Source organism: Helianthus annuus, chromosome 7 (genome assembly GCF_002127325.2).
Source record: "Helianthus annuus cultivar XRQ/B chromosome 7, HanXRQr2.0-SUNRISE, whole genome shotgun sequence".
Classification (NCBI taxonomy): domain Eukaryota; kingdom Viridiplantae; phylum Streptophyta; class Magnoliopsida; order Asterales; family Asteraceae; genus Helianthus; species Helianthus annuus.
The window spans coordinates 122,197,726-122,221,671 of NC_035439.2; the positions used below are offsets into that span (position 1 = coordinate 122,197,726).

Here is a 23,946-nt window from a genome sequence, read left to right on the forward strand (position 1 = left end):
TTCCTCATTCAAATTAATTTTGATAGCAAAAATTCTTTACTATAAACCCTTTTAAACGACGATTTTGGACTGTTGACTGACGAACTTGAACCTCCGGACTCAGACTTTGACTCAGACTCCTCATCCGTATCCAACACCTAATCGACCACCCTTTTTATTAACTAAGACTCATGATCAGTGTCAGACGATGTGAAAGTGAAGTCAACGTTTTCTGGTAAACCATCAGTTGTTTCGGATTTTAGTTTTATATTGACCGCCTTTTGGACTTGCTCCTCATTTGGTTTTCTGGGAGAATAACCTTCCCAGATCGGAGGCGGACACTTGTTATAGCTAACAATCGGTTCCTTACCAGTATCCTTCTTCTTTGGCTTCTCATCCTGAAATGCTTCAAAACCTGCAACAGTTGGATAAATTCGATCAATAAGATAATCAGAACTAGAATAACTCAGTAATAAACGTCTGATTCTCTCATTCTCAATTTTCTCAGTCTCCAACTCTTGTTTCAGCTTGGCACATTCTTCAATATAATGATTTATAGCTTTTTGTTTTGTCATCATCACAGCATTCATCATGGTTAATGCCTTTTCTCTTTCAGAATTCGTCTTTTAAAGACCAGTTACTGTTCTATTCAATACATCATAAGATTCCTTCATGTAATTGAGATTGAACAGTAATTGTTCCTTAATCTTCTCAAACTCAGCCAGCTTTTCATCTTTTGCTGCACATTCCTTGCAAGATTCTAAACACTTTAAGCAAGGCTTGATGACTTCCACAATCTTTTCTGCTTCACTGATTTTCTCAGCTTCAACAACTTTTTCACTTTCACTTTCAATCACCTTCTCAGTTTCAACAATCTCTTCAGCAATAACTTTAACTTCTTCATTTTGAACAGTCTCATCTTTTTGAGCAACACTTTCAGACTTCATTTTCTTTTGTTCTTTTGCAGCTCGTCTCTCCTTAAGCTTCTCCAAGCGATCTGCAAAATAAAATTAAAAACTTTCAGGAGATAGATGAGTTTTTGCAACATTAATATGTCTTTCTCTTCATCATCATCATTGTCATCAGTTGGTGATTGATCAAACTCAATTGACTTGTCAGAATTATCATCTGAAGAACTAGAACAGATGGTGTCTGATCAAAAACAGTTGTTTTTTCTGAACTTTCATCTGAATTTAGTGAGCTTTCATCTGATGAAACAGACTTTTCTTCTTCATTCTTCACACTAACACCAATAGCTTTCATCCACTCGGTAAACATATCTAGTTCTTTCACAATTTTAGCAATGAAAGCTTTGAACTCTGCATTCTTATCTACAAACATATCCCAGCTAAAACCTTCTGGTATCTTGATTGATTAGGCATGCTTTGTTGTCGGATGAAATGTATTTATCCCAACTGAAATTTTCTTGATTTACCAAACATGCCCTCTTTGAAGAATCTTTTATTACTTTTCTACCATGAGCCACTTGTGGTTCTTGTTGTTGTTGTTGACCGACTTGTTGATATATGGCTTTCCGATAGTAGTCATCTTTTCCAAACGGATTCTTTGCTTCACCTGCTTCTCTATTCTTGCATTCCCTCTTGAAATGACCTTTCTCCCTGCATTGAAAACACGTAACTTTAGATTTATCAAAACCTAAAGTAGAAACATGTGCATCGAGAAAATCATTTCTTCTAGTAATCATCTTGAACTTTTCAGCTCTTCTCAGGACACTAGCTAAACACCATTTGATGTCCATGAGCTCCATTTCTTCAGCGTTATTCTCCCTGCAACTAAACCTTCATAGGATTGTAGCACAGTTGCAAGTAAAAACATGTGATCTTTTGCAATTTCTTCAGAAAAACTTTGACCTTCTGGAAGATTCAATGCAATGTTGCATTGTTTTACACAACCATTTCCAGTTTTTGCGCTTTGAGAATGGAAACTCGAAGTTGAGCTCTTTGGATTCACATTTGGGTATGAAGAAAATCCACTACTGTTGTTTGAACCTTGATCAACATTTTCAGATGAATTTCCAGCACTAAACGCAGTTTGAGTCTTTGGACTTCTTTCAACCTCTTGAACACTGCCTTTCTAATACATTTTCACGTCTTCTTGACCACTCGGATTATTCATTCTCGCAATCTTTTGCTGTTCAAGATCTTGACCCTCAATCTTCTCAATGAACTGAGAGATCGTCAAACCATCATATTCTCCGGTGTTTTTCAAGATTATCAAATATGTACCCCACTCTTTCTGAGGTAAAGCGTCAGCTAACTTGTTGACCCATTCCTCTTGATCTTTAGTTATGCTTAGCATTGACATAGATCGTACTAAGTGACAATATCTTTCAATCAATTTCTTTGTATCTTCTCCTGGCAAGCTGGTGAAAAGATCAAATTCTTTCTTAAGTAGCGCCTTTTTACTCTTAATCATTTTCTCACTTCCCTCAAATTTGATTCTAAGAGCATCCCAAATTGATTTTGATGTTTTGTCATGTTGAAGCAATACAAAGATGTCTTCTTTAATAGCTTGCTGAAGTAGACTAATCATCATCTTTTCAGCTTTGTACATGTCTCGTTCTTGATCAGTAAACCCAGAGATTGTTTTTTCAACTTGCAGATCAGTACGTGGTAGAACATACTTCTTGAAAATACACTCCCATGATCTCAGATGGTTAGCTTGAACCCAGTTTTCAAACCTATCTTTCCATCCGTAATACTCCTCAATGCTCATTAGCTTCGGAGGTTTTTGCAATGTTCCAGTTTCATTTTCCAAATTCATGTTTTGAGCAATGGAAGCCGGAGTAGTCGGGGATTGGCAAACGCATTGTAAAATTCTTCACTCATGATTCAGTTATCAAGATTTCAAACACAAAACTTTTCAAACAGAATCAAGTTCAAACGAAATAAGGCTTTCAAACGGAATAACCAGTTCAAGCGGAATACCCTCTTCAAGCTGAATACCAACTCAAGCGAAATAATGTCTTCAAGCGGAATACCAGTTTGAAGCAGAATCACTGATTTCGTTTGAAACTATTCAAGCGAAATAGCCCATTGAAGCGAAATAAGGCTATTTCAAGCGGAATCAGTCAATTTGGAGTGGAATAACAGATTTTGCTTGAAATTTTAAGCGGAATAACAACTTGAAGCGGAATCAGGATGTGTTCGTCCAAGCGGAATTACCTTTTTAGTCCATTTTTATCACTTATAATCCGAATTTTGTTCTGAAACTCTCAAGGGTTTGTTAAAACACAGTTTTGCACAATATGTGAGAAAATTAGCCGATTTTAACCGTAAAAACTTGTTGATTTTGAAAGGAAGGTGTAGAAAACAGAAATTTTGAGCTGAATCGGTAAGAACTCCTCCTCCTGAGCTCTGATACCACTTGTAGGATCGGTTTGTGACCCAAACGCGTCGTTCAGAGGAGTTTTAATCTATTTCAAAGGCGGAAACGGAGAAATAGACTTCGAAACAGCTTGCAAATCATTTTAAACTTCTTTCTGATTAATATAACACTGATTACAATCATTGGAAAAACCGGCAGCACTTCGGTATCCAAATCATTAACTGTTACATATGATCTCGCTTGAACTGCTATATATAGAGTTCTGATTTCGCTTGAAGGTGGCACATGCCATTTCAAGCGGAATTAACAAATCTGATTTCGCTTGAAATGGTACATGTCACATTCAAGCGGAATCACATGTCTCAAGCGAAATCACCTCTAATTCACACTAAAATCTTCCATTTTCTCGAACAACGTGCCCTGATCTAACAATCTAGTACAAGACTCGATACAAGACGAAGTCGACAGATGTATGCACCAACACGATCGGTTTGACCAGCTGCAAGGGTCAAGCTTCTATTCGAAAATAGACTTAAGGTCGAGCTATCATCAGATGAGAGTCCGTGTAACATTTGTGCTCGAAATCATTATGAATAGTTCAATTATCAATAAAACAATGTTATTTGATCCCAATGTTTGTTTTGGTTGTGTTTTACATTTTTCATGTTTTGACTTTTGTTCAATTTCAAACTCTACATCGCTTTCTAGAGAATTATACGCAAACTGGTGCGAAAACGTACTCAGTTTAATGCGACAAATACTCCGGAACATCAACATATACTCAACATACCTTAAATAACCTTTACATAACTTAGAAATAAGTTTTGAAGGCTTTGGTATGGCAAAAACAAGTTAATTCGCTTACAGGGACTAAACTTGACAAACTGCGAAAGTATGCCAATTTGAACTGTAACAAACATTCCGGAACATGTCCATAAGCTAAACATACCATAAATATCCTTTACATAGCTTAGAAATAGGCTTTGAGGGGTTTGGTATGCTAAAACAAACTTTTGGATCATTCAGGGGCTATAAGTGTCAAAAAGTGCATAAGTTTGCACTTTCGCGCATAACTTACGTTCTGAATACATCCGGACATCCAAAAATTTATGTAAGCATCCTTATATTATGCCTTAGTGTATGGCATGAGAAAAATCCATTCGTCACGCATTTTAGATCGTTTTTCGCGCTTATGCGCATTCCGTCGTAATTAAGCGAACATCGCGATCGTACGGCCAAACGAACCAACACCCGACATATTTTTGAGCATGTTTCATGTCCACAATGTTTAGGCATCATTTTAGGGCCTTAAAGTTGGCTTTACGGGCCTTAGAAGTGTCGGAAATGGCTTAAATATGCAACAGGGACTAAAACTGTCATTTCTGAAAACTTGTGCTGATCAGACATGGCCAGGCGGCCCGCCTGGGTTTTGTCTGTTTGCTGATGCGGGCCGCGTGAGCCCTGCAGATGCAGAAACTCGTTTTTTGGCTAAATTTGGCCTTTCAATCACTCCAAAGGGCAATGCCCCTTCACCATCTTTGGGGTTAAGGTCATAATAAGCTACCACAACATCTTGACAAGTGTACGATCGAGATCATGGCACGATATTCAAGAAACGATCCTAACGGTTTTGCTTTTCCTATAAATACCCCCCCCCATTTGTGTTAAAACCCACAAAACTGATCAAAGAACTCTAAGTTGATGCTATTGCTTCATACCTGAGCTCCTGGATCAAGTTTAGCTTTCGGGGACCCTTCGTAAGTGTTTTTTCGTTCTTTTAATCGCTTTCTAGTGCGGAAGTCAAAGTTTTGTTTGACTTTCTACGTTGACCAGCCTATGGTCAACACGAAGTTCGTTGGAACTTCATAACGTGAGCGTGATCACGATGGTTATAGTTCGTAGTGACTATACCTACTGATTTCCACGTTATCAAGGCTCAGTGACGAGTCGTAGTTTCGGCCAAAATGCGCATTCTTGCGTATTTTGTAACCAAACTACTCTTGGGTATCAAAACCGTTTGTTTTGATTCCAAACCTGTTTTCTAAACTTAGTTAAGCATGTTTTAACATGCTTAGCTCGTCACTTTTAGTTTAGTGCTTATATAGGGTCGTAAGGTAAGCGATCTAAACCATCGCTTATACTTTCGAACCCGACCCATTTGGTCGATCATTAGGATCCGACCAAACACATTAGGTGACCATAGCTATAACCTTCCGAGGTTATACCTTATGGTCACAATGTTAGGCATTCCAAACGCATTCTACGCGAACGACGCGTTAAGGTAGCATAAGCTACCTAAACGGGTCGTAATGGGTCGTAAGCACTTAGGTTAGGTTTCATTTTAGTATGTAGGCTTTGTTAAACCATATTACACGAGTCTCCATACTCGTTTGGTTTACGAACCCGCATACTATCCGATCCTCCCGATTTTTGGTCCAGTATATTAATATAGCTACCTATTAGGTGCCGTTTGATATCCGTGATCTCTAGCATTATTTGGTTGTTATACAAGAACTACAAAGCAATCTCAGGTGAGTACATTGAACCCCATCTTTTACTGTTTTCTAAACTGTTTTGGGGTGAAACACATGTGCCTACTTGTTACTTTCATGCTTTCCATGTTTTCACATAATATACCGGCTATGTTCGTTAGTACATTATAGTACATGATTTCGTTACATTTCATGCTATGTATGCCCATTGTGTGCGTACTTAGTACATTGTTTTACATTACATTTCATGCTATGTATGCCCATTGTGTGCGTACTTAGTACATTGTTTTACATTACATTTTATGCTATGTATGCCCATTGGGTGCGTACTTAGTACATTGTTTCACATTACATTTCATGCTATTTATGCCCATTGTGTGCATACTTAGTACCATTGTTGACATCACATGCCTTCATTTTGGTATGACATTTGGGTTGTTTAACATGGAACAATACATTCATTAACATTAGCTACGCCGTTCGTTAGTAGGTAGTGGTACCATAGGAATTAACAACTCCCGTTCCTGAAATCCTGGGTTTGTTTGGATTGGAAGGAATGACTGAATTCGATATACATAACTTAGATAAACCTTTAATTTGTTTAAGGGTTTATCGCCACAGTCTCAAGGCTTGGATGTATGCATTTTCACAATACCGCATAAATGTTTGTATCAGTATAGCATGCATTGTTCCACAAAACATAACGTTGATTTAAACCATATTTTACTTCAATACCTTGTTTTGTGCATTTTACATATGGTTTAGTTGATACATCTGACTTACCATCCAAGATATATTTCGGGTACACATTACATGATCTACATTAAACATAAACATTTTGACATTGATATACATCCTTGGTGGTTTACATTGAACATAGACATTTCGAGATGGTTTACACAATAACACTTGACAATTGGTTTATACATGAACAATTTACATGGTGGTTGGTTTGGGTAAATGGTTTGAGTAACGTGGCGTATGTAATATGTTACAAACATGGTGGATACGCCGCTGGTACTTTCTATATATAAATGCTTGTGTAATATTACATATCTTAGCGTTATCTAAATCATTTCAGTTTAGACATACTACGTTTTACACAAATAACATATTCTTCACAAGACATTATTTTTTACAAACTCATTTTACTTGGTTATTCATTTAACCTTACACTTCATTTATACATATCATCTGATCTTATCGTTTTTCATACGATTTACAAAACAAAACAAATTACAAGGTTCATGACTGACTGTTATTAAACATTTTCTTTAAACTCAAGTCATGAATCCCATTTTCACAAAACCTAAGTATCTCACAGGCATTTTTATGCTGACGTACCTACTTTCACATGTGTTTTCAGGAGCTGTCGTGTAGGATGATGATTGTGATACTAGGGAGGACCTGTGCCTTAGAGACATAAAACGAAGATAGACTTAGCTTAAATATGTTGTGAACTCTTTATTTCTTGTTTTGAAACAATGTAACACTCTTGTTGATAAATAAAATGTAACTTTAATTTCCATGGTTATGAAACAATTAATTCTGTCCCAACACTCCCCGGCGTTTCCGCCGCGGTTGCATGTTATACGCGGCCGGGGTGTGACAGTCCGGGAGGAGGATGTTCCTAAAACGGCCTTTCGGATGCGATACGGCCATTATGAGTTTATGGTTATGCCATTCGGGTTAACTAACGCACCAGCGATATTCATGGATCCCATGAACCGTGTGTGTAAACCGTATCTCGACGATTTTGTCATTGTGTGTATCGACGACATTCTGATTTACTCTAAGAGCAAGGAGGACAACGAATGGCACTTGTGTCTTATCTTGGAGCTCCTGAGGAAAGAGCAACTTTACGCAAAATTCTCTAAGTGCGACTTCTGGATTCGAGAAGTACACTTCCTTAGCCACATAGTTAACGAGTTGGGAATACATGTGGATCCCGCTAAAATCGATTCTATCGGAAACTGGGCGGCACCAAAGAATCCTTCGGAGGTGCGACAATTTCTTGGTCTCGCGGGGTATTATCGCAGATTCATCGAGGGATTTTCTAAGATCGCACAGCCTCTTACCGTGTTGACACAGAAAGGTGTTGTATATTCTGGGGAACAAAATAGGAAGACGCCTTTCAACTTCTAAAACAAAAACTCTACAGTGCACCAATCTTATCCTTACCTGAGGGTACCGATGATTTCGTGGTGTACTATAATGCTTCGATTCAGGGTCTCGGTTGCGTGTTGATGCAATGCGAGAAAGTGATAGCTCATGCTTCTCGACAGTTGAAGATTCACGAGAAGAACTACATAACTCACGATTTGGAGTCGGGGGCCGTGGTCTTTGCAGTAAAAATCTGGAGGCACTACTTGTACGGTACTAAATGTATTATTTATACCGACCACAGGAGCCTTCAGCATATCTTTGATTAGAAAGAGTTGAACATGCAACAGCGTCGCTGGGTGGAACTCCTAAACGATTACGACTGTGAAATCAAGTATCATCCGGGCAAAGCCAACGTTGTAGCCGATGCCCTCAGTCAGAAGGAAATGAAACCCAAACATGTTCGAATTCTGCAGCTCACCATTCCCTCTAATCTTCTGGACCAGATCCGTTCTGCCTAAACCGAAGCGTTGAAAGACGAGAACCTTAAGGCTGAAGCTATGCGGGGCATGGAGAAACAACTCCTAACGAAATTTGATGGTATTTGCTATTTTATGGAGCGAATATGGGGTCCTTTTTATGGTAACATCAGAGAGCTTGTGATGGACGAAGCACATAAGTCTCGATATTCTATTCATCCGGGTTCTGATAAGATGTATCCGGACCTAAAAGTCTTGTATTGGTGGCCGGGCATGAAGGCCTACATAGCGACGTACGTGAGCAAATGCTTGACTTGTGTGAAAGTCAAGGTGGAATACCAAAAACCATCTGGTCAGCTTCAGCAACCAGAAATACCCATGTGGAAATAGGACCAGATTGCCATGGATTTCGTCACTAGCCTACCTAAGACCCAAAACGGCAACGATACCATTTGGGTGATTGTTGACCGTCTCACGAAATCAACACACTTTCTTACGATCAAGGAAACCGAAAAGTTTTCGCAGCTTGCTGGTATTTACCTAAAAGAAGTGGGTTCTAGACACGGGGTGCCAACTTCTAACATCTCTGACCGTGACCCGCGTTTTATATCTGATTTGTGGCAGGTGATGCAAAAATCGTTTGGCTCACGTCTTGACATGAGCACCGCTTATCACCCTCAGACGGATGGTCAAAGTGAGCGAACCATCCAGACACTTGAAGACATGCTACGAGCATGTGTGATCAATTTTGGCAAAGGTTGGGTAAAACACCTGCCCTTGGTAGAGTTTTCCTACAACAACAGTTAACATTCCAGTATTCAAGCAGCACCGTTCAAGGCATTGTACGGATGGAAGTGCCGATCTCCTCTTTGTTGGGCTGAGGTGGGTGACAGCCGAATCACAGGTCCAAAATTTGTAATTGAAATTTCTAAGAAGATTGTTCAGATCAGAAATCGTATGGCGGCAGCGCGTGATCACCAGAAAAGCTACGCTGATAAGCGTAGGAAACCCTTGGAATTCATCGTAGGTGATCGTGCTATGTTGAAGGTTTCGCCCTGGAAGGGTGTGGTTCGCTTTGGGAAGCGCGGCAAGCTTAATCCACGCTACGTTGGGCCATTTAAAATTCTAGAACGAATTGGTAAAGTGGTGTACAAACTTGAGTTACCTGATGAACTAGGTAACGTTCACGATGTCTTTCATGTCTCAAACCTAAAGAAGTGTTTGTCCGACGAAACACTTGTAGTACCGTTACAAGAACTGAAGATCGACGATAAGTTGCAGTTTGTTGAAGAACCTATTGAAATTATGGACCGGGAAGTTAAGGTCCGTAAAAACAGTCGAATCCCAATCATGAGAATTCGTTGGAACTCAAGGCGTGGACCGGAGTTCACATGGGAACATGAGAATCAGATGAAACTTAAGTATCCTCAACTGTTCAAAACTGCTAAATTGAATCCTGATACAACTGGAGAATTTCGGGACGAAATTCCCTTTCAAGTTAGGGATGATGTGGCACCCGAGGAAAATCCGTAGTTACCCTGAGCTACCACTTCCTCTTTCCGAGACTGCTTATCAAATTTCGGGACAAAATTTATTTCAAGTTGGGGATGATGTGACAACTCGTAATTTTGCATCCTTTACCTTACGATGTAATTGCTTGTACGTATTTGGAATTAATGAATTTACTTGGATGCGCCTAATGTGTTGGATGGGTGTGTGTTTTGGTTATATGTTAAAAGGGTAGGTGGGTTTTTATAATCTTGGTCGCACACCTCTCTTACACTCGCACACCCCATAACCCATGTACCTCTTGGTTTTGACCCACACTCTTCTCGAGCCCAACTAGGCCCGGCCCACTGGTGTTGAGTAGTTACATATCTAATGGTAATTAGGGATGGTATTTTACCATAATCACAGAAGTTAGCAAAACCCTAGTACCCCTTCCCTTCCTGTTCAACGGCTACCTACTTCTTTCGAAGGTTTCCTTCCTCCACGATGCTTGTATCTTGTGTTTGGCAACATCCATCTTTCGGTTAGTATGCCCATCAATGAGTTGATTTACATTCATTGATATTCAAGGTTGTGTGTTAAATATTAAACTGTGTTTGATGATATGAAACTTTGGTGCATGATCGGATAGTTGTTGTTATGATAAACTAATGCCTTGAAACTAAAAATTGATCATACTGTTAACCGATAATCTAGGGCATTATGTATGCTAGTATTGCTATGATTTGCCATGGTATTGAAGCCTAGAATTGTTTTCACGAGACTTAGAATTAGAATGATAGTCATGTACTAGTCGGATGATTACTATGATAGTATTGATGATATGAATATTTGGGTTGGTGATCACATGATTGGTGTATGATTGTGTTTATCTAAAATTGATGATATTATTATGATGAATAACGGCAATTAGGGTTGTAGGCACATGTATAAAAACTGCAAAAATTACATTGTTTGATCTGATTGGAACATGCCAAAGTTGATAACTGTTGGTATGGAAATAAAGGGGTGTTAATAGGGGGAATCAGTTACATTTTAAGGGGTATCGACAGAGGTTGCGAGTTGCAATCTCGAGGTTCCGACTCGAAACCAGACTCTACAAAACGAGAAGACTCGAGACCAATTGGTTGCAAGTCGAGACGAGTGGGGTTTCGTCTAGTGCAGTTATCACCCTAGACCTTTAGTTGCGACTCGAGATCTTGGAGGTTGCGAGTCAAGACCTTGTGGTCTCGACTGAGACCCAACATGTAACTTTTTGGGTCGCACATTGAATGTGCGACTGGAAATGTGTTTGCTGAAGTCAATTTGTGAGTGGGCCTAATGGTCTGTTATGTGCTACGTGATGATACTTGTGTGTACAATCTGTTAAATACGTGAAACACTTAGATAAATTCCGAACTGTTATTGGTAACCATAATAGGGCGTGGTTGACCAACCATTGAAACGAGTAAATAACCAACCGAGCAATCTAAGGTGAGTTCACTGCTCTTTTTCAAGCATGCGTCCCGGGGAGGGACAACAGGTAAATATTCCGGGTAGGAATACTGGGTCTATTGGGTTTAAATTCGATGTTGGATAAGACACTCAAATCTATCACCTTAAGTCCCATCTACTACCGAACTGGTTATCGGGGAGGCAATGAGGTTTTTAGTTGACAACGCTATTAGGTTTGGCACCCTCACAACGTACCAGGGAGGACGGGCGTGAACTAACGACCTTAACCTCTCGACCAATGTTGATAGGGATTGGGGAAGGGCAAACAAAATGACGCCATCTTGCGTTACTCGAGTTATTATCAACATGCTTTTAAACTAAACACTTGACAACTAAACATTTTTACCAAACTGTGAACTCGCCAGCTTTGAGCTGATACACTTATCTGCATGCTTGCAGGCCGTTAGATACGCGTCATGGGACTTGCAGTCTGGGATGCTGGAGTAGTCATGGGTCGTGATGCTTGGAGTAACTTTGAACATTGGATTATTGAATATTATGGTTTTTGAAATACTTAAACAATTAAATTATTCTTCCGCTGAACGTGATCGTGTTTTAAATTAAACATGTTGAATTGCACTGTTTACTTTAATGGGAATTTTATTTATTACTTAACTATTAGTTCAATGTGATTGGTGGCTAGATCCTGGTACGTCACACGCCTCATGGAGGATTCCGCATGTGGTATTTTGGGGGTGTGACAATCAATATGTAGGCAATTAATTCATGTTTATCTAAGACCTTCAGTTTAACTAATAAAAGTCAAACAGTTGAGTGTTACCAATTTTAGGCCTCAGCCATTATAAAAATGATGATTCAATCTAGCAATTGTAATTTTTAAATTACTATTAGTACAACTTGTGATGTGATAAGATTAAAATACAACATATAAATCATATCAAATACAGCATAAAATCAACCCTTTTTCAGTACTAATGTTGGAAAAAGCTTGGTTTTCTGTTCCTTTTTAATTTACATGGTCAAAAGAACTTAAATGTACAAAAGGAGCAAAAAGACAGCAAAACCAACATAAATGTAGAGAAGGAGGAATTGACGCAACTCGCCAAGCCCCAATTCGCAACCAAACCACAAAATAGCAAGAAAAAAAGACTTGACACGGGGCCGTGTACACCAGAAACGGATCGTGTCCGAAGATGGATGATGTGCAGAAGAAAAGACAACAACAACAGCACGGGGCATGGTCAACTCAAAGATTTGCTGAATCTGCGATAGTACAATAAGTACTTTGGCCACGGGCCGTGCCATTGACACACGGGGCCGTGTTAGTATAAGATCTGACAATCAGTTAATGAGGAAGAGAGAGAGAGAAATAACCACGGGGTCGTGCCAGGCGGGCACGGGCCATGGTGGAGCTTCTGATTTCAGCTATAAATAGATGTGCTTGGTTCCACTCTAAACCATCCCTTGGCAAACCACTTCTCTCTCACTTGCCACCACTCCACCACCACTACAACACCATCATCCATTTTCCATCTTTTAGAGTGTGTATGTAGTCTCGGGATCCAAGATTGATAGTAAGAGTCTTTCTCAAACAAAGGCCGTGCTTGGTTAAACTCTTACATCACTTGGTGAAGACATATCTTTTATGTATTTTCTTTTATAATTTTGAATATTTGGCAACTTTTTAATTGGGTATGTATTAATGACTTTAATAACTAGTTTTTTATATTGAAGGAAAATTTATCTAATCATTCTTCATATGTCATTGATTCACATATTCATGTCTTTACGGTCTATATAAAGTGCATTAATTGCCTGAAAGGGGGTTAGAAGGGTAGTTGGGTAAATTTTATGTCACGTTCAGTGTATAGATCTTGCGAGAACCTGGTTCAAGCCCAGTAACACCTCAGGAGTCGGAGCGGGCATTACCCACCACGGGAGAGGTGCAAAAAGCTTGAATCCCTTATCTATAAACTACTATTAAAAATTTAAACCAACCCCGCGAGTGCTGTATCCCTGCTGACTCAGACCAATAGGTTGAGGGTGACCACTGCCTGGAAGGGGGCCCACCACTTTTTTCATTAATAACTTACTTAATTATCTTTCAATAATCTGACCTAGTGGGATTGTATCCTTGCTGACTCGAACCACTAGCTTGAGGGTAACGTCACCTTCACCTACTATAACTAAGATAATCTCTTAAAATGCCCAAACTGCGGAAATCATCATAAGGGTATATGAAAGATTAGTCGGATCCAAGTGATTCTTTCTTGTCTATCTGTTTTTAATTTTATTTTATTTTATTTGATGTTTTTATCTTTTCAATTTGGTGCATGACCACTACCTTCGACAACGACATAAAAGTACCGCTTGACGAACCCGAGCGCTTGTTGAGAAAAAGACTTAAAGCTAAACACCAACAAAAAGCCTCAACCCAAAACCCCCCTCTAGTGGATCAACACACTCTCATGGATTACCTATGGCCTACGGTCGGTAATCTTGGAGCCGCTATTAACCCTCCTAATGTCGATGCTAATAACTCTGAGCTTCGACCACACCTTATCTAAATGCTCCAAAATTCCATCACTTTCCATGGCCTAGTCGATGAAGATCCCCATTTACATATTACCAATTTTTTGGAAATATGTGACACCTTCCGGATCAACGGAGCCTCTAGCGATGCCGTTCGGCTCCATATGTTCACTTTTGCCCTCAAAGACCGAGCGAAAGCTTGGTTAAACACCCTCCCAAGTGGGTCCGTACACACTTGGGATGAACTTGCCCAAAAAATTCTCTACAAATATTTTCCTCCCGCTAAAACCGCAAAACTCATGACCGAGATTAACACCTACTCTCAAGAAGATGGGGAATCCTTGTACGAGACATGGGAAGGTTCAAGGAGCTATTAAGGAAGTGCCCACATCACGGTCTTGAACATTGGCAATACGTGTCCACCTTCTACGACGGACTGTTGTCGCACACAAGGCAAATCCTTGATTCTGGCTCTAGAGGACTCCTTGGGAATCGGCGACCCGAGGAAATTTATAATTAAATTAAAGAATTTGCTCAAAACAGTTTTCAATGGCACACTCCTAGGGCTCAAAATCTATAGCCCCTGGTGCCCACAAAGTGGATGAATCCACTTCCTTGCAAGCCCAAATCGAAGCCTTAACTAATAAAATAAAGAAACTTGAATTTAACAAAACGGCTTCGGTTATGGCTTGCGAGGGATGCGGCGGCCCCCATGAAAACTGGATTTGTATGAAAGATCTAGAAAATCAAACGAAAGTGGTAAATTACCTAAATAACCGGCCACGACCGCCGGGAGTTCAAAGTAACAATTTCACTCCCGAATGGCGTAATCATCCCAACATTAGTTGGATGAAATCAGGGGGTAATAACCAAAAAAATCAAAATCAACGATCTAACCTTCAATAACAACCACGAAATGAGCAACAAGGTTTTCAACCACAACAACAAGGAGGAAGAGAAAGGCTTGAGTATATCATCACTCGCCTCTTCTCCGAATCCGATAAAAGATATTTGGAAAGGTTCTCACAAACTCAAGAAGAAATTAGAAACCAAAGGGCTAGTATCCAAAATATAGAAAAACAATTTAGTCAAATAGCCCAACATTTCGTCGAAAGACCACAAGGAGCCTTACCCACACCAAAACAAACCCAAAAACCCAAGTAATAATCAACTTTAGAAGCCATAAGGTAGGACCCGAGAGTGAACCAACACCACAACAAACCGACCCTATCCACACTAAAACACCCACCGACAATAACCAAGAAAATACTCAACCCCAAAATACCGACACAACCAAACCACCACCGGTCCCTTACCCCGGTCGTTTACCTCGGTAAAAGACCGCGAGCAATTCACTAAGTTTGTGAGATTGCTTAAACAACTCCACATCAATCTTCCTTTTATGGAAGTCCTCACTCAAATGCCAAAATATTCCAAGTTCTTGAGAGACTTCCTCATTCACAAAAGAAAGATTGAAACCATTCAACAAGTCACTCTTAGTGAACAATGCTCGGCGGCACTCCTCAACAAGCTCCCCCAAAAGAAGATTGATCCCAAAAGCTTCATCATTCCTTGCTCTATTGGTGGATCACCAATAAGCAACGCACTAGCCGACTTGGGAGCTAGCATTAATTTAATGCCGGTCTCTGTGTTCAACCGATTAGGATTGGGTAAGCCACATCCTACAAAGATGAGCATACAACTTGCGGATAGATCGGTAAAGTACCCTCAAGGTGTCATAGAAAACTTATTGGTAAAGGTGGGATAATTTGTTTTTCCTGCCGACTTTGTTATCCTAGACATGGAAGAAGACACCGAAATCCCGCTCATACTAGGAAGACCCTTCCTTGCCACCACACAAGCTATGGTGGACATGAGTGACGGAAAACTAACATTGAGGGTTGGTGAAAAAGATATCAAGTTTGAAGTTGGGCAACAAGCGGAGGATGATCCGGTCAAATACCTCAACGCCATTGATTCAAGCTTAGACGATGCATTACAATGATACAATGTGTGAGTCATCCCGCACGGGTAACATTTGACCAACTTTGGGTCTTGCCAAGGACCCTTATAAACGTGGCGCACCATGGAGGCATTCCATGGACTATCCATTAACTTAATCTTAGTTTAATTTTAGTTTACTCATAGTTTAATATTTATTTTAATGTTTTGTTTTGAGTATTTAGCTTTGTAGGAGTAAGACACGCTCAACAGAGGATGATGGATGATGAAAAATGGAAACCATGCATGTAAATCAGAGGCCTCCCAACTCATAAACTGTAAAACTGTGGTTGCAGCATGGGGCCGTGCTCACCCAGCACACCCCCGTGTCCAACTTACTGTTGTCAAAATTTTTCTATCCAGAAGGTGGCACGGGCCGTGCTCGCCCAGCACACCCCCGTGGCCACCCCACTGTAAGTCTTCTAATTTCAATTTGTTACCGGCACTTTGGACACGGGGTCGTGTCCCCATAGCACGCCCCCGTGCTGCAAGTGCCAGTAACCAAAGATTTTTGCTATTTTCACACTTTTTAAACATTTTACCAAAATAAATCCTATTTGAGACACATTGAGGGCAATGTGTAATTTAAGTGTGGGGGGGGGGATAATAAAAAACTTGAATCATTTGTCCTAAATCAAGCCTTACACAAACTCACCTTGGAATCGCTAATCACCCCAAACCTTTTTCAAATTCTTTTCTTTACTTATCTTTGTTTAGTTGGGTAAAACAAGTTCTAAAAATTATGTTTTTACGAATTTACAACTAATAGTGTCGTGATAAAAAGAACCAATTTAGAAAATTACGAAAACGGGCATGACAAATCTTTGTAAAATTTGATTATATATACATTTTTACACTACAACCATTTTTCCCACAAAAGTGAGTTTTGAGCCATGACCGAGCATACAAATATACGTCTATACTAATTGCTAAATTTTTGTTTCTTGTGTGAATAGCCCGTTTGGTTCTCACGAATCTAGAACTTGACAATGCGATGCGTTCCAAGTCCTTACCGACAAAAATCCAAGTAAGTAAATGATGGAAGCATTAGGACCAACCCATTTATAAAAAAAAAAAAAAAAAAAAAAAAAACCTTTATTTTTCTTTGCTTTATCCAAACTCATCCCCCTTGCTAAACCATTTAAACCTTTAAAACTTGTTCATTTCCATACCCACAAAAACAAACCTTTTCATTTTTCATCTTTCATTTTTGTAAACCTATCGGTTATGAAATTGCGATTATGGCTCACTTTCAACTTTGGCAACAAAAAAAATAAAAAAAAAATCAGAAAAATATGCCAAAGTATTTTTTGCTAAGCCACAAAGTAATAGAAAAACCGATATTTTAAGTTTTTCACCCTTTTCCAATAAAACATACCAAACCCGAACCACCACCTACCTTTCAAAAGCCCTCTTGATATTTATAAGGATTTAACGTCAAAGGAGGAGGTTTGATCAATTGCCAAGCCTATGGTAGGGGTAAGTTCCAAAAACGGGTACGAGCGTTTTCACTTAATACATCATCGGCCGAGTGTTGAGTGACCACTTGTGAGGTGTATAAATTTGTATATAACTAAATGGAATTTTATAAAGGTATGTTTTGCCCAAAGTAAATAATTTTTCTTCACTTGTGTTTTAAATAAATCATGACGAATAAGATTGTAAATAAAATATAAACAAAATAAATTTAGAACTTGGATTCCCGACACTCTAAAGATGAGACCATAACCTTCTCTTCGACCTATTCCGTTTGGGTGTGTAAGCCACGAAATAGAGTTTTGCTTGAGGACAAGCAAAGATTCAAGTGTGGGGGTATTTGATGTGCTTAAAATACAACATATTAATTATATAAAATACGGCGTAAAATCAACCCTTTTTCAGTACTAATGTTGGAAAAAGCTTGGTTTTCTGTTACTTTTTAATTTTCAAGGTCAAAAGAGCTTAAATGTGCAATAGGAGCAAAAAGAAAGCAAAAACCAACATAAATGTTGAGAAGGAGGAATTGACGTAACTCGCCAAGCCCCAATTCACATCCAAACCACAAAATAGCAAGAACATAAGACTTTACAAGGGGCCGTGTCCACCAGACACGGGCCATGTCCGAAGGTGGATACTGTGTAGAAGAAAAGACAACAGCAAAGGACAAAACTGGCAGCCAACACGGGGCCGTGCTAAGCCAACATGGGGCGTGGTCAACTCAAAGATTTTCTAAATCTGCGAGAGTACAACAAATACTTTGGCCACGGGCCGGGCCATTGACACACGAGGCCGTGCTAGTACAAGATCTGACAAGCAGTTAATGAGGAAGAGAGAGAGAGAAATGACCACGAGGCCGTGTCAGGCGGGCACGAGCCATGGTGGAGCTTCTGATTTCACCTATAAATAGATGTGCTTAGTTCCACTCCAAACCACCCCCTGGCAAACCACTTCTCTCTCACTTGCCACCACTCCACCACTACTACAACACCATCATCCACCACCATCATCCATTTTCCATTTTTTAGAGTGTGTGTAGTCTCGGGATCCAAGATTGGTAGTAAGAGTCTTTGTCAAACAAAGGCCATGCTTGGCTAAACTCTTACATCACTTGGTGAAGACATATCTTTTATGTATTTTCTTTTATGATTTCCAATCTTTGGAAACTATTTAATTGGGTATGTATTAATGACTTTAATAACTAGTTTTTTATATTGAAGGCAACAACAACAACACCCATACCCAGTAAATCCCACAAATAGCAAAGCTACTTATAGGGTCTGGGGAGGGTGGGATGTAGACAGACCTTGCCTCTATCCCTAGGGATAGAGAGGCTGCTTCCAGAGAGACCCTCGGCTCCAAAACGAACATCATACCAACACACTAAGTCAAAGAACATAGAAATAAGAAGTCAACAATACCAAGAAAGTTATCACAGTGACACAGTATAATGTAAATCATGTATAATATCATACAACATTTGGGCATGAACACAGGAATGCAATCACCGGTAAGGTTACTTTAAGAATAAGAAAACCTATGTCCCTAAAATACACCTAAGACCTTTCTGCAATATCCCCTAAAAGTCCTTAACCCTAATCCTACGTCTCCACACAGTCCTATCTTGGACCATGTCCTCAGAAAGATGCAACTCTAGTAAATCATGCTTAATCTGCTCATCCCATGTCAGTTTGGGTCTGCCTCTTCCTCCCCTCCCCTCCACAGTAAGAGTTTCCACTACTCTAACTGGTGCCGTCATTTGTCTCCGCTTCACATGCCCAAACCATCTCAATCTCCCCTCCTTAATCTTATCTAATATACTAGCCACCCCTAATCTTTTCCTAAAAAACCTCATTTCTTATACGATCTAACCTCGTGTGACCACACATCCACCTCAGCATCCTCATATCTGCTACCTCCATCTTGCGCGCTTGTGTCTTCTTGATAGCCCAACAGTCTGTTCCATATAGCATAGCGGGCCTAACTGCTACTCTGTAAAATTTTCCCTTTAGTTTAGTTGGGAACCTCCTATCGCACAATACCCCATTGGCTGCCCTCCATCTACACCAGCCAACTTGTATGCGATGGGTTACATCACTATCTATGTCACCATCTCTTTGTACAAACGACCCCAAATATTTAAATTTAGTTACCTGTGGGACCAATTGATCCTCAATGGTGATTTGGGTGTCATCATCATCGGCTACACCACTAAAATCACAAGGTAGATACTCAGTCTTAGATCGACTAATCCGTAGGCCCTTGCCCTCTAAAGCTACTCGCCACTCCTCTAACCTCGCGTTCAGGCACTGTTTAGTTGTCACGGCCCCCGACCCGGTTTGACCCGTTTCAGGAGCCGCGGGACAGAAATCCCGTGATATTTATTTAATTGATTTTAGCAGCGGAAGTTTATTTATCAGGATCTTTTTAAGCTAAAAACTTTTCCCGATTATTTTATTTCACAACTCGGGATAAAATCCCAGTAATTTACAATAACATGATTTTACTGAGAAATCTTTATTTTTAGAAAACATATTTCTCTATTTTATAATGAGCCACTTTCTTAAGCTTGAAATGCTCCCCAGCACTTTTTCCTGAATTATAATAGATCACCTGAAACATGTTTGAAAAAGGTTTTGTCAGCGGGAAATACTGAGTGAATCATTCTATTTATTTAAAATGACTCGTTTATTATAATTTACAGTATTAAGAGTTTTTACATATGTTTCTGATATCTACCAACTACCCACAGTATTTGTCACTCGACCGGATCTGTGACTATGGTCATATCACCATTGGCTGCCCCAATGAATGACGTATATCACTTAATTTTAGGTTCGCCCACCTAAAGTGATAGAAACAGTAGTAATGTGCACAATACCCCACATACTGGCTGTAATTTGGTGATTACATAAACTTAATCACTGTAATTTATAATTCTGAAAATAATTTGGAGTATTGTAAAACAATTGATAAAAAGAGAATGACTCACATTGCAGATTTAACACCAACAGAATATGGTTTAGCCTTGCTAACCTAATTTAAATAATAATGCACACAAAACCGGGTTAGTGATCAATACAGCATTTACGATAACTCACGAGATCAAATTCTCACAACGAACGACAAAGTGCAATACTTAAACATCCATTGATTTAACGATGAACGACAAAGTATAACCCTAATGTGGGCGGCACTTAAACATCCATTGGATATATTGATCGGTCGGAAAATGAACCGTAATAGCGATCGAGTTATTACCCTGTTTTGCGGCAGCACTTCGTGATCAGTGTGTGTTTAATTGTAATAATACTATGATAACTCGACGTACAGAAAGCTTTTGGCCGTCGTTTCAACTTTTGAAAGCAAATGCCAAGGTCTGCTATTTATAGTGATTTTTTGGACACGCTTACGGACCGTATGCCATTTCCCTTTACGGTCCGTAAGGGATGCAGTCTAATTATATAGGCTAGCTGGGTTCGGGACTAGCCTTGCTGACTCACTTTTAAATCGAATTTCAATCTGGACAACGTATTTTAGAGATAATTATCACTGGGGTTTAACCCCCCCCCCCCGAGTTTTAGGGGCCTGATCCTAATTCCAATTGTTCTGAAAATTTTAGGGTTAGTGCAGAATTACTTGGGTGTCTAGATTAGGGTTTTCTTATTAACTAATTATCATCCTAATTATGGAGTTTAATGAGAGTTGTTACATCCTCCCCACCTTAAGAAAAATCTCATCCTCGAGATTCACTGAAATAGATGAGGGTATTTCCGCTTCATTTCTGATTCCAGCTCCCAAGTATATTCTGGTCCCCTCTTTGAATCCCATTTGACTTTCACCAGTACTAGTCGCTTGTGTTTGAGAAACTTGACCTTCCGGTCTTCTATTTGTAAGGGTTTTTCTATGAATTTTAACTTTTCATTTACCTCTATGTCTTGAAGAGGTACTACCAGGGATTCGTCTGATAGACATTTCTTGAGATTGGATACATGAAATACATCATGTACTCCAGCTAGTTCTTCTGGTAGTTGTAAGCGATAAGCAACTGGTCCTATTCGTTGGATCACTGGGAATGGTCCAACATATCTTGGACTCAGTTTTCCTTTTTTTACCGAATCGTACTACTCCTTTCCAAGGATAGACTTTCAATAGTACTTTGTCTCCTATCTGGAATTCTAGTGGCTTGCGGCGATTGTCTGCATAGCTCTTCTGACGATCTCTAGCTGTCTTCAATCTTTCCTTGATTTGGGTTATCTTGTCTGTGGTTTCTTGCACGATTTCTGGACCTGATAATTGACTTTCTCCTATTTCTGCCCAACAAACCGGAGTTCTGCACTTGCGTCCATACAGTGCTTCGAATGGAGCGGCTTCGATGCTTGAGTGATAACTATTGTTATAGGAGAATTCGATTAATGGTAAATGGTTATCCCAATTACCACCAAAGTCAATTACACATGCTCGGAGCATGTCTTCTAGAGTTTGGATCGTCCTTTCACTTTGCCCGTCTGTTTGTGGATGATATGCAGTACTTAGATTGAGTCGGGTTCCCATTGCTTCTTGGAAGCTTGTCCAGAAACGGGAAGTGAAACGACTATCTCTATCCGATACAATGGAGAGTGGGACTCCATGTAAGGATACTACTTCATCCACATACAACTTGGCTAACCTTTCCATGCTAAAGGTTTCTTTCATAGGTAGAAAATGAGCGGATTTGGTTAACCGATCCACAATTACCCAAATAGCATCATTACCTTTTCTGGTTTTGGGTAACTTAGTAACAAAGTCCATTGTTATGAGTTCCCATTTCCATACAGGAATTTCTAACTGTTGTAGTAGTCCTGAAGGTTTCTGGTGTTCGGCTTTAACTTGTGAACAGGTTAGACACTTAGATACGTATTCGGCTATATCCTTTTTCATTCCTATCCACCAGAAATTCTTTCTTAAATCTTGGTACATCTTATTGTTTCCTGGATGTACAGTATACCTAGATTTATGAGCTTCCTCTAAAATCTTTGATCTTAAATTTCCCTGTTCAGGTACCCAAATTCTGTTTTTGTGGAATTTCCAAATTCCATCATTTCCTTGTCCCAATTCTTTTAGGTAACCTTTCATTCCTTCACCATCATCCTTGATTGCTGTTTCCTGAATTTCCTTCAATTGTTCCATTAAATCTACTTGTAGATTTATTCTAAGAGCACGGACTCGCTTTTGCTTCTCATGATACTTACGACTTAAGGCATCTGCGACTACGTTTGCCTTTCCTTCGTGATATTGAATATCACAGTCGTAATCACTCAGGATTTCCATCCATCTTCTTTGCCTCATATTTAACTCTTTTTGCCCAAATATATACCTTAAACTTTTATGATCTGTATAAACAGTAAACTTACTTCCATACAGATAATGTCTCCATATCTTAAGGGCAAAAACTATAGCTCCTAATTCTAAATCATGAGTCGTATAGTTTTCCTCGTGCTTCTTCAATTGTCTGGAAGCATACGCAATTACCTTCTTGCGTTGCATTAACACACATCCGAATCCTAATTTTGAAGCATCACAATATACTTCAAAGCCTTCTGTTCCTTCTGGTAAGGCTAAGATTGGAGCATTGGTTAATTTCTGCTTCAAGATTCTAAAGGCTTCTTCCTGTTTAGGTCCCCATTCAAACTTAATGGCTTTACAGGTTAGCTTAGTTAATGGTACAGCTATCTTGGAAAAATCCTTAATAAACCATCTATAATACCCGGCTAAACCTATAAAACTTCTAATTTCCATTGCGGTTTGCGAAACCTTCCAATTTGTAATTGCTTCTATCTTAGCAGGATCTACGTGAATACCTTCATGATTCACCATGTGTCCTAAGAATTGCACTTCTTGTAGCCAAAATTCACACTTCGAAAATTTGGCATACAATTTTTCTTTTCTTAACAAAGTTAAGAGTGCATGCAAGTGCTGACTATGTTCGTCCTGACTTTTTGAATAAATAAGTATATCGTCTATGAAAACAATTACAAATTTATCCAAATATAGTTTACAGATCTTGTTCATCATGTCCATGAATGCTGCAGGTGCATTAGTTAACCCAAAGGGAATGATTGTAAACTCATAGTGTCCATACCTAGTTCTAAAAGCAGTTTTAGGTATGTCTTCTTCTTGAACTTTTAATTGATGATATCCGGAGTGCAAGTCTATCTTAGAAAAGTACTTAGCGCCTTGCAATTGATCGAAAAGATCATCAATCCTAGGTAATGGGTATCGATTCTTAATTGTAACCTTATTTAGCTCTCTATAATCGATACACATTCTCATTGATCCATCTTTCTTTTTCACAAACAACACTGGTGCACCCCAAGGGGATGAACTAGGTTGTATAAATCCTTCGCTTAGTAATTCATCTAGTTGCTTCTTCAATTCTAGCATTTCGGTAGGAGCTAATTGATAAGGTGCCTTGGCTATCGGTGTAGTTCCTGGAATTAGATGAATCCTAAATTCTACCTCCCTATCTGGTGGTAACCCAGGTAAATCTTCCGGGAATATATTGAGACTACAGGAATTTTCTTAAGTTCTTT

At 39.4% G+C, this 23,946-nt stretch overlaps 1 protein-coding gene and 1 non-coding gene across 2 annotated transcripts; one reads left to right on the plus strand and one right to left on the minus strand.

The window, feature by feature from the left end:
- Positions 1-14,190: 14,190 nt before the first annotated feature.
- On the minus strand, positions 14,191-14,296 carry LOC118480639. Its single transcript, XR_004863619.1, has one exon. It is a non-coding gene; the product is annotated as a small nucleolar RNA R71 (small nucleolar RNA).
- Positions 14,297-15,299: 1,003 nt separating this feature from the next.
- LOC110882036 lies at positions 15,300-15,902 on the plus strand. Its single transcript, XM_022130139.1, has 2 exons — positions 15,300-15,630; positions 15,697-15,902. The coding sequence occupies exons 1-2, from the start codon at positions 15,300-15,302 to the stop codon at positions 15,900-15,902; spliced, it is 537 nt and encodes a 178-aa protein (XP_021985831.1).
- Positions 15,903-23,946: the final 8,044 nt, after the last annotated feature.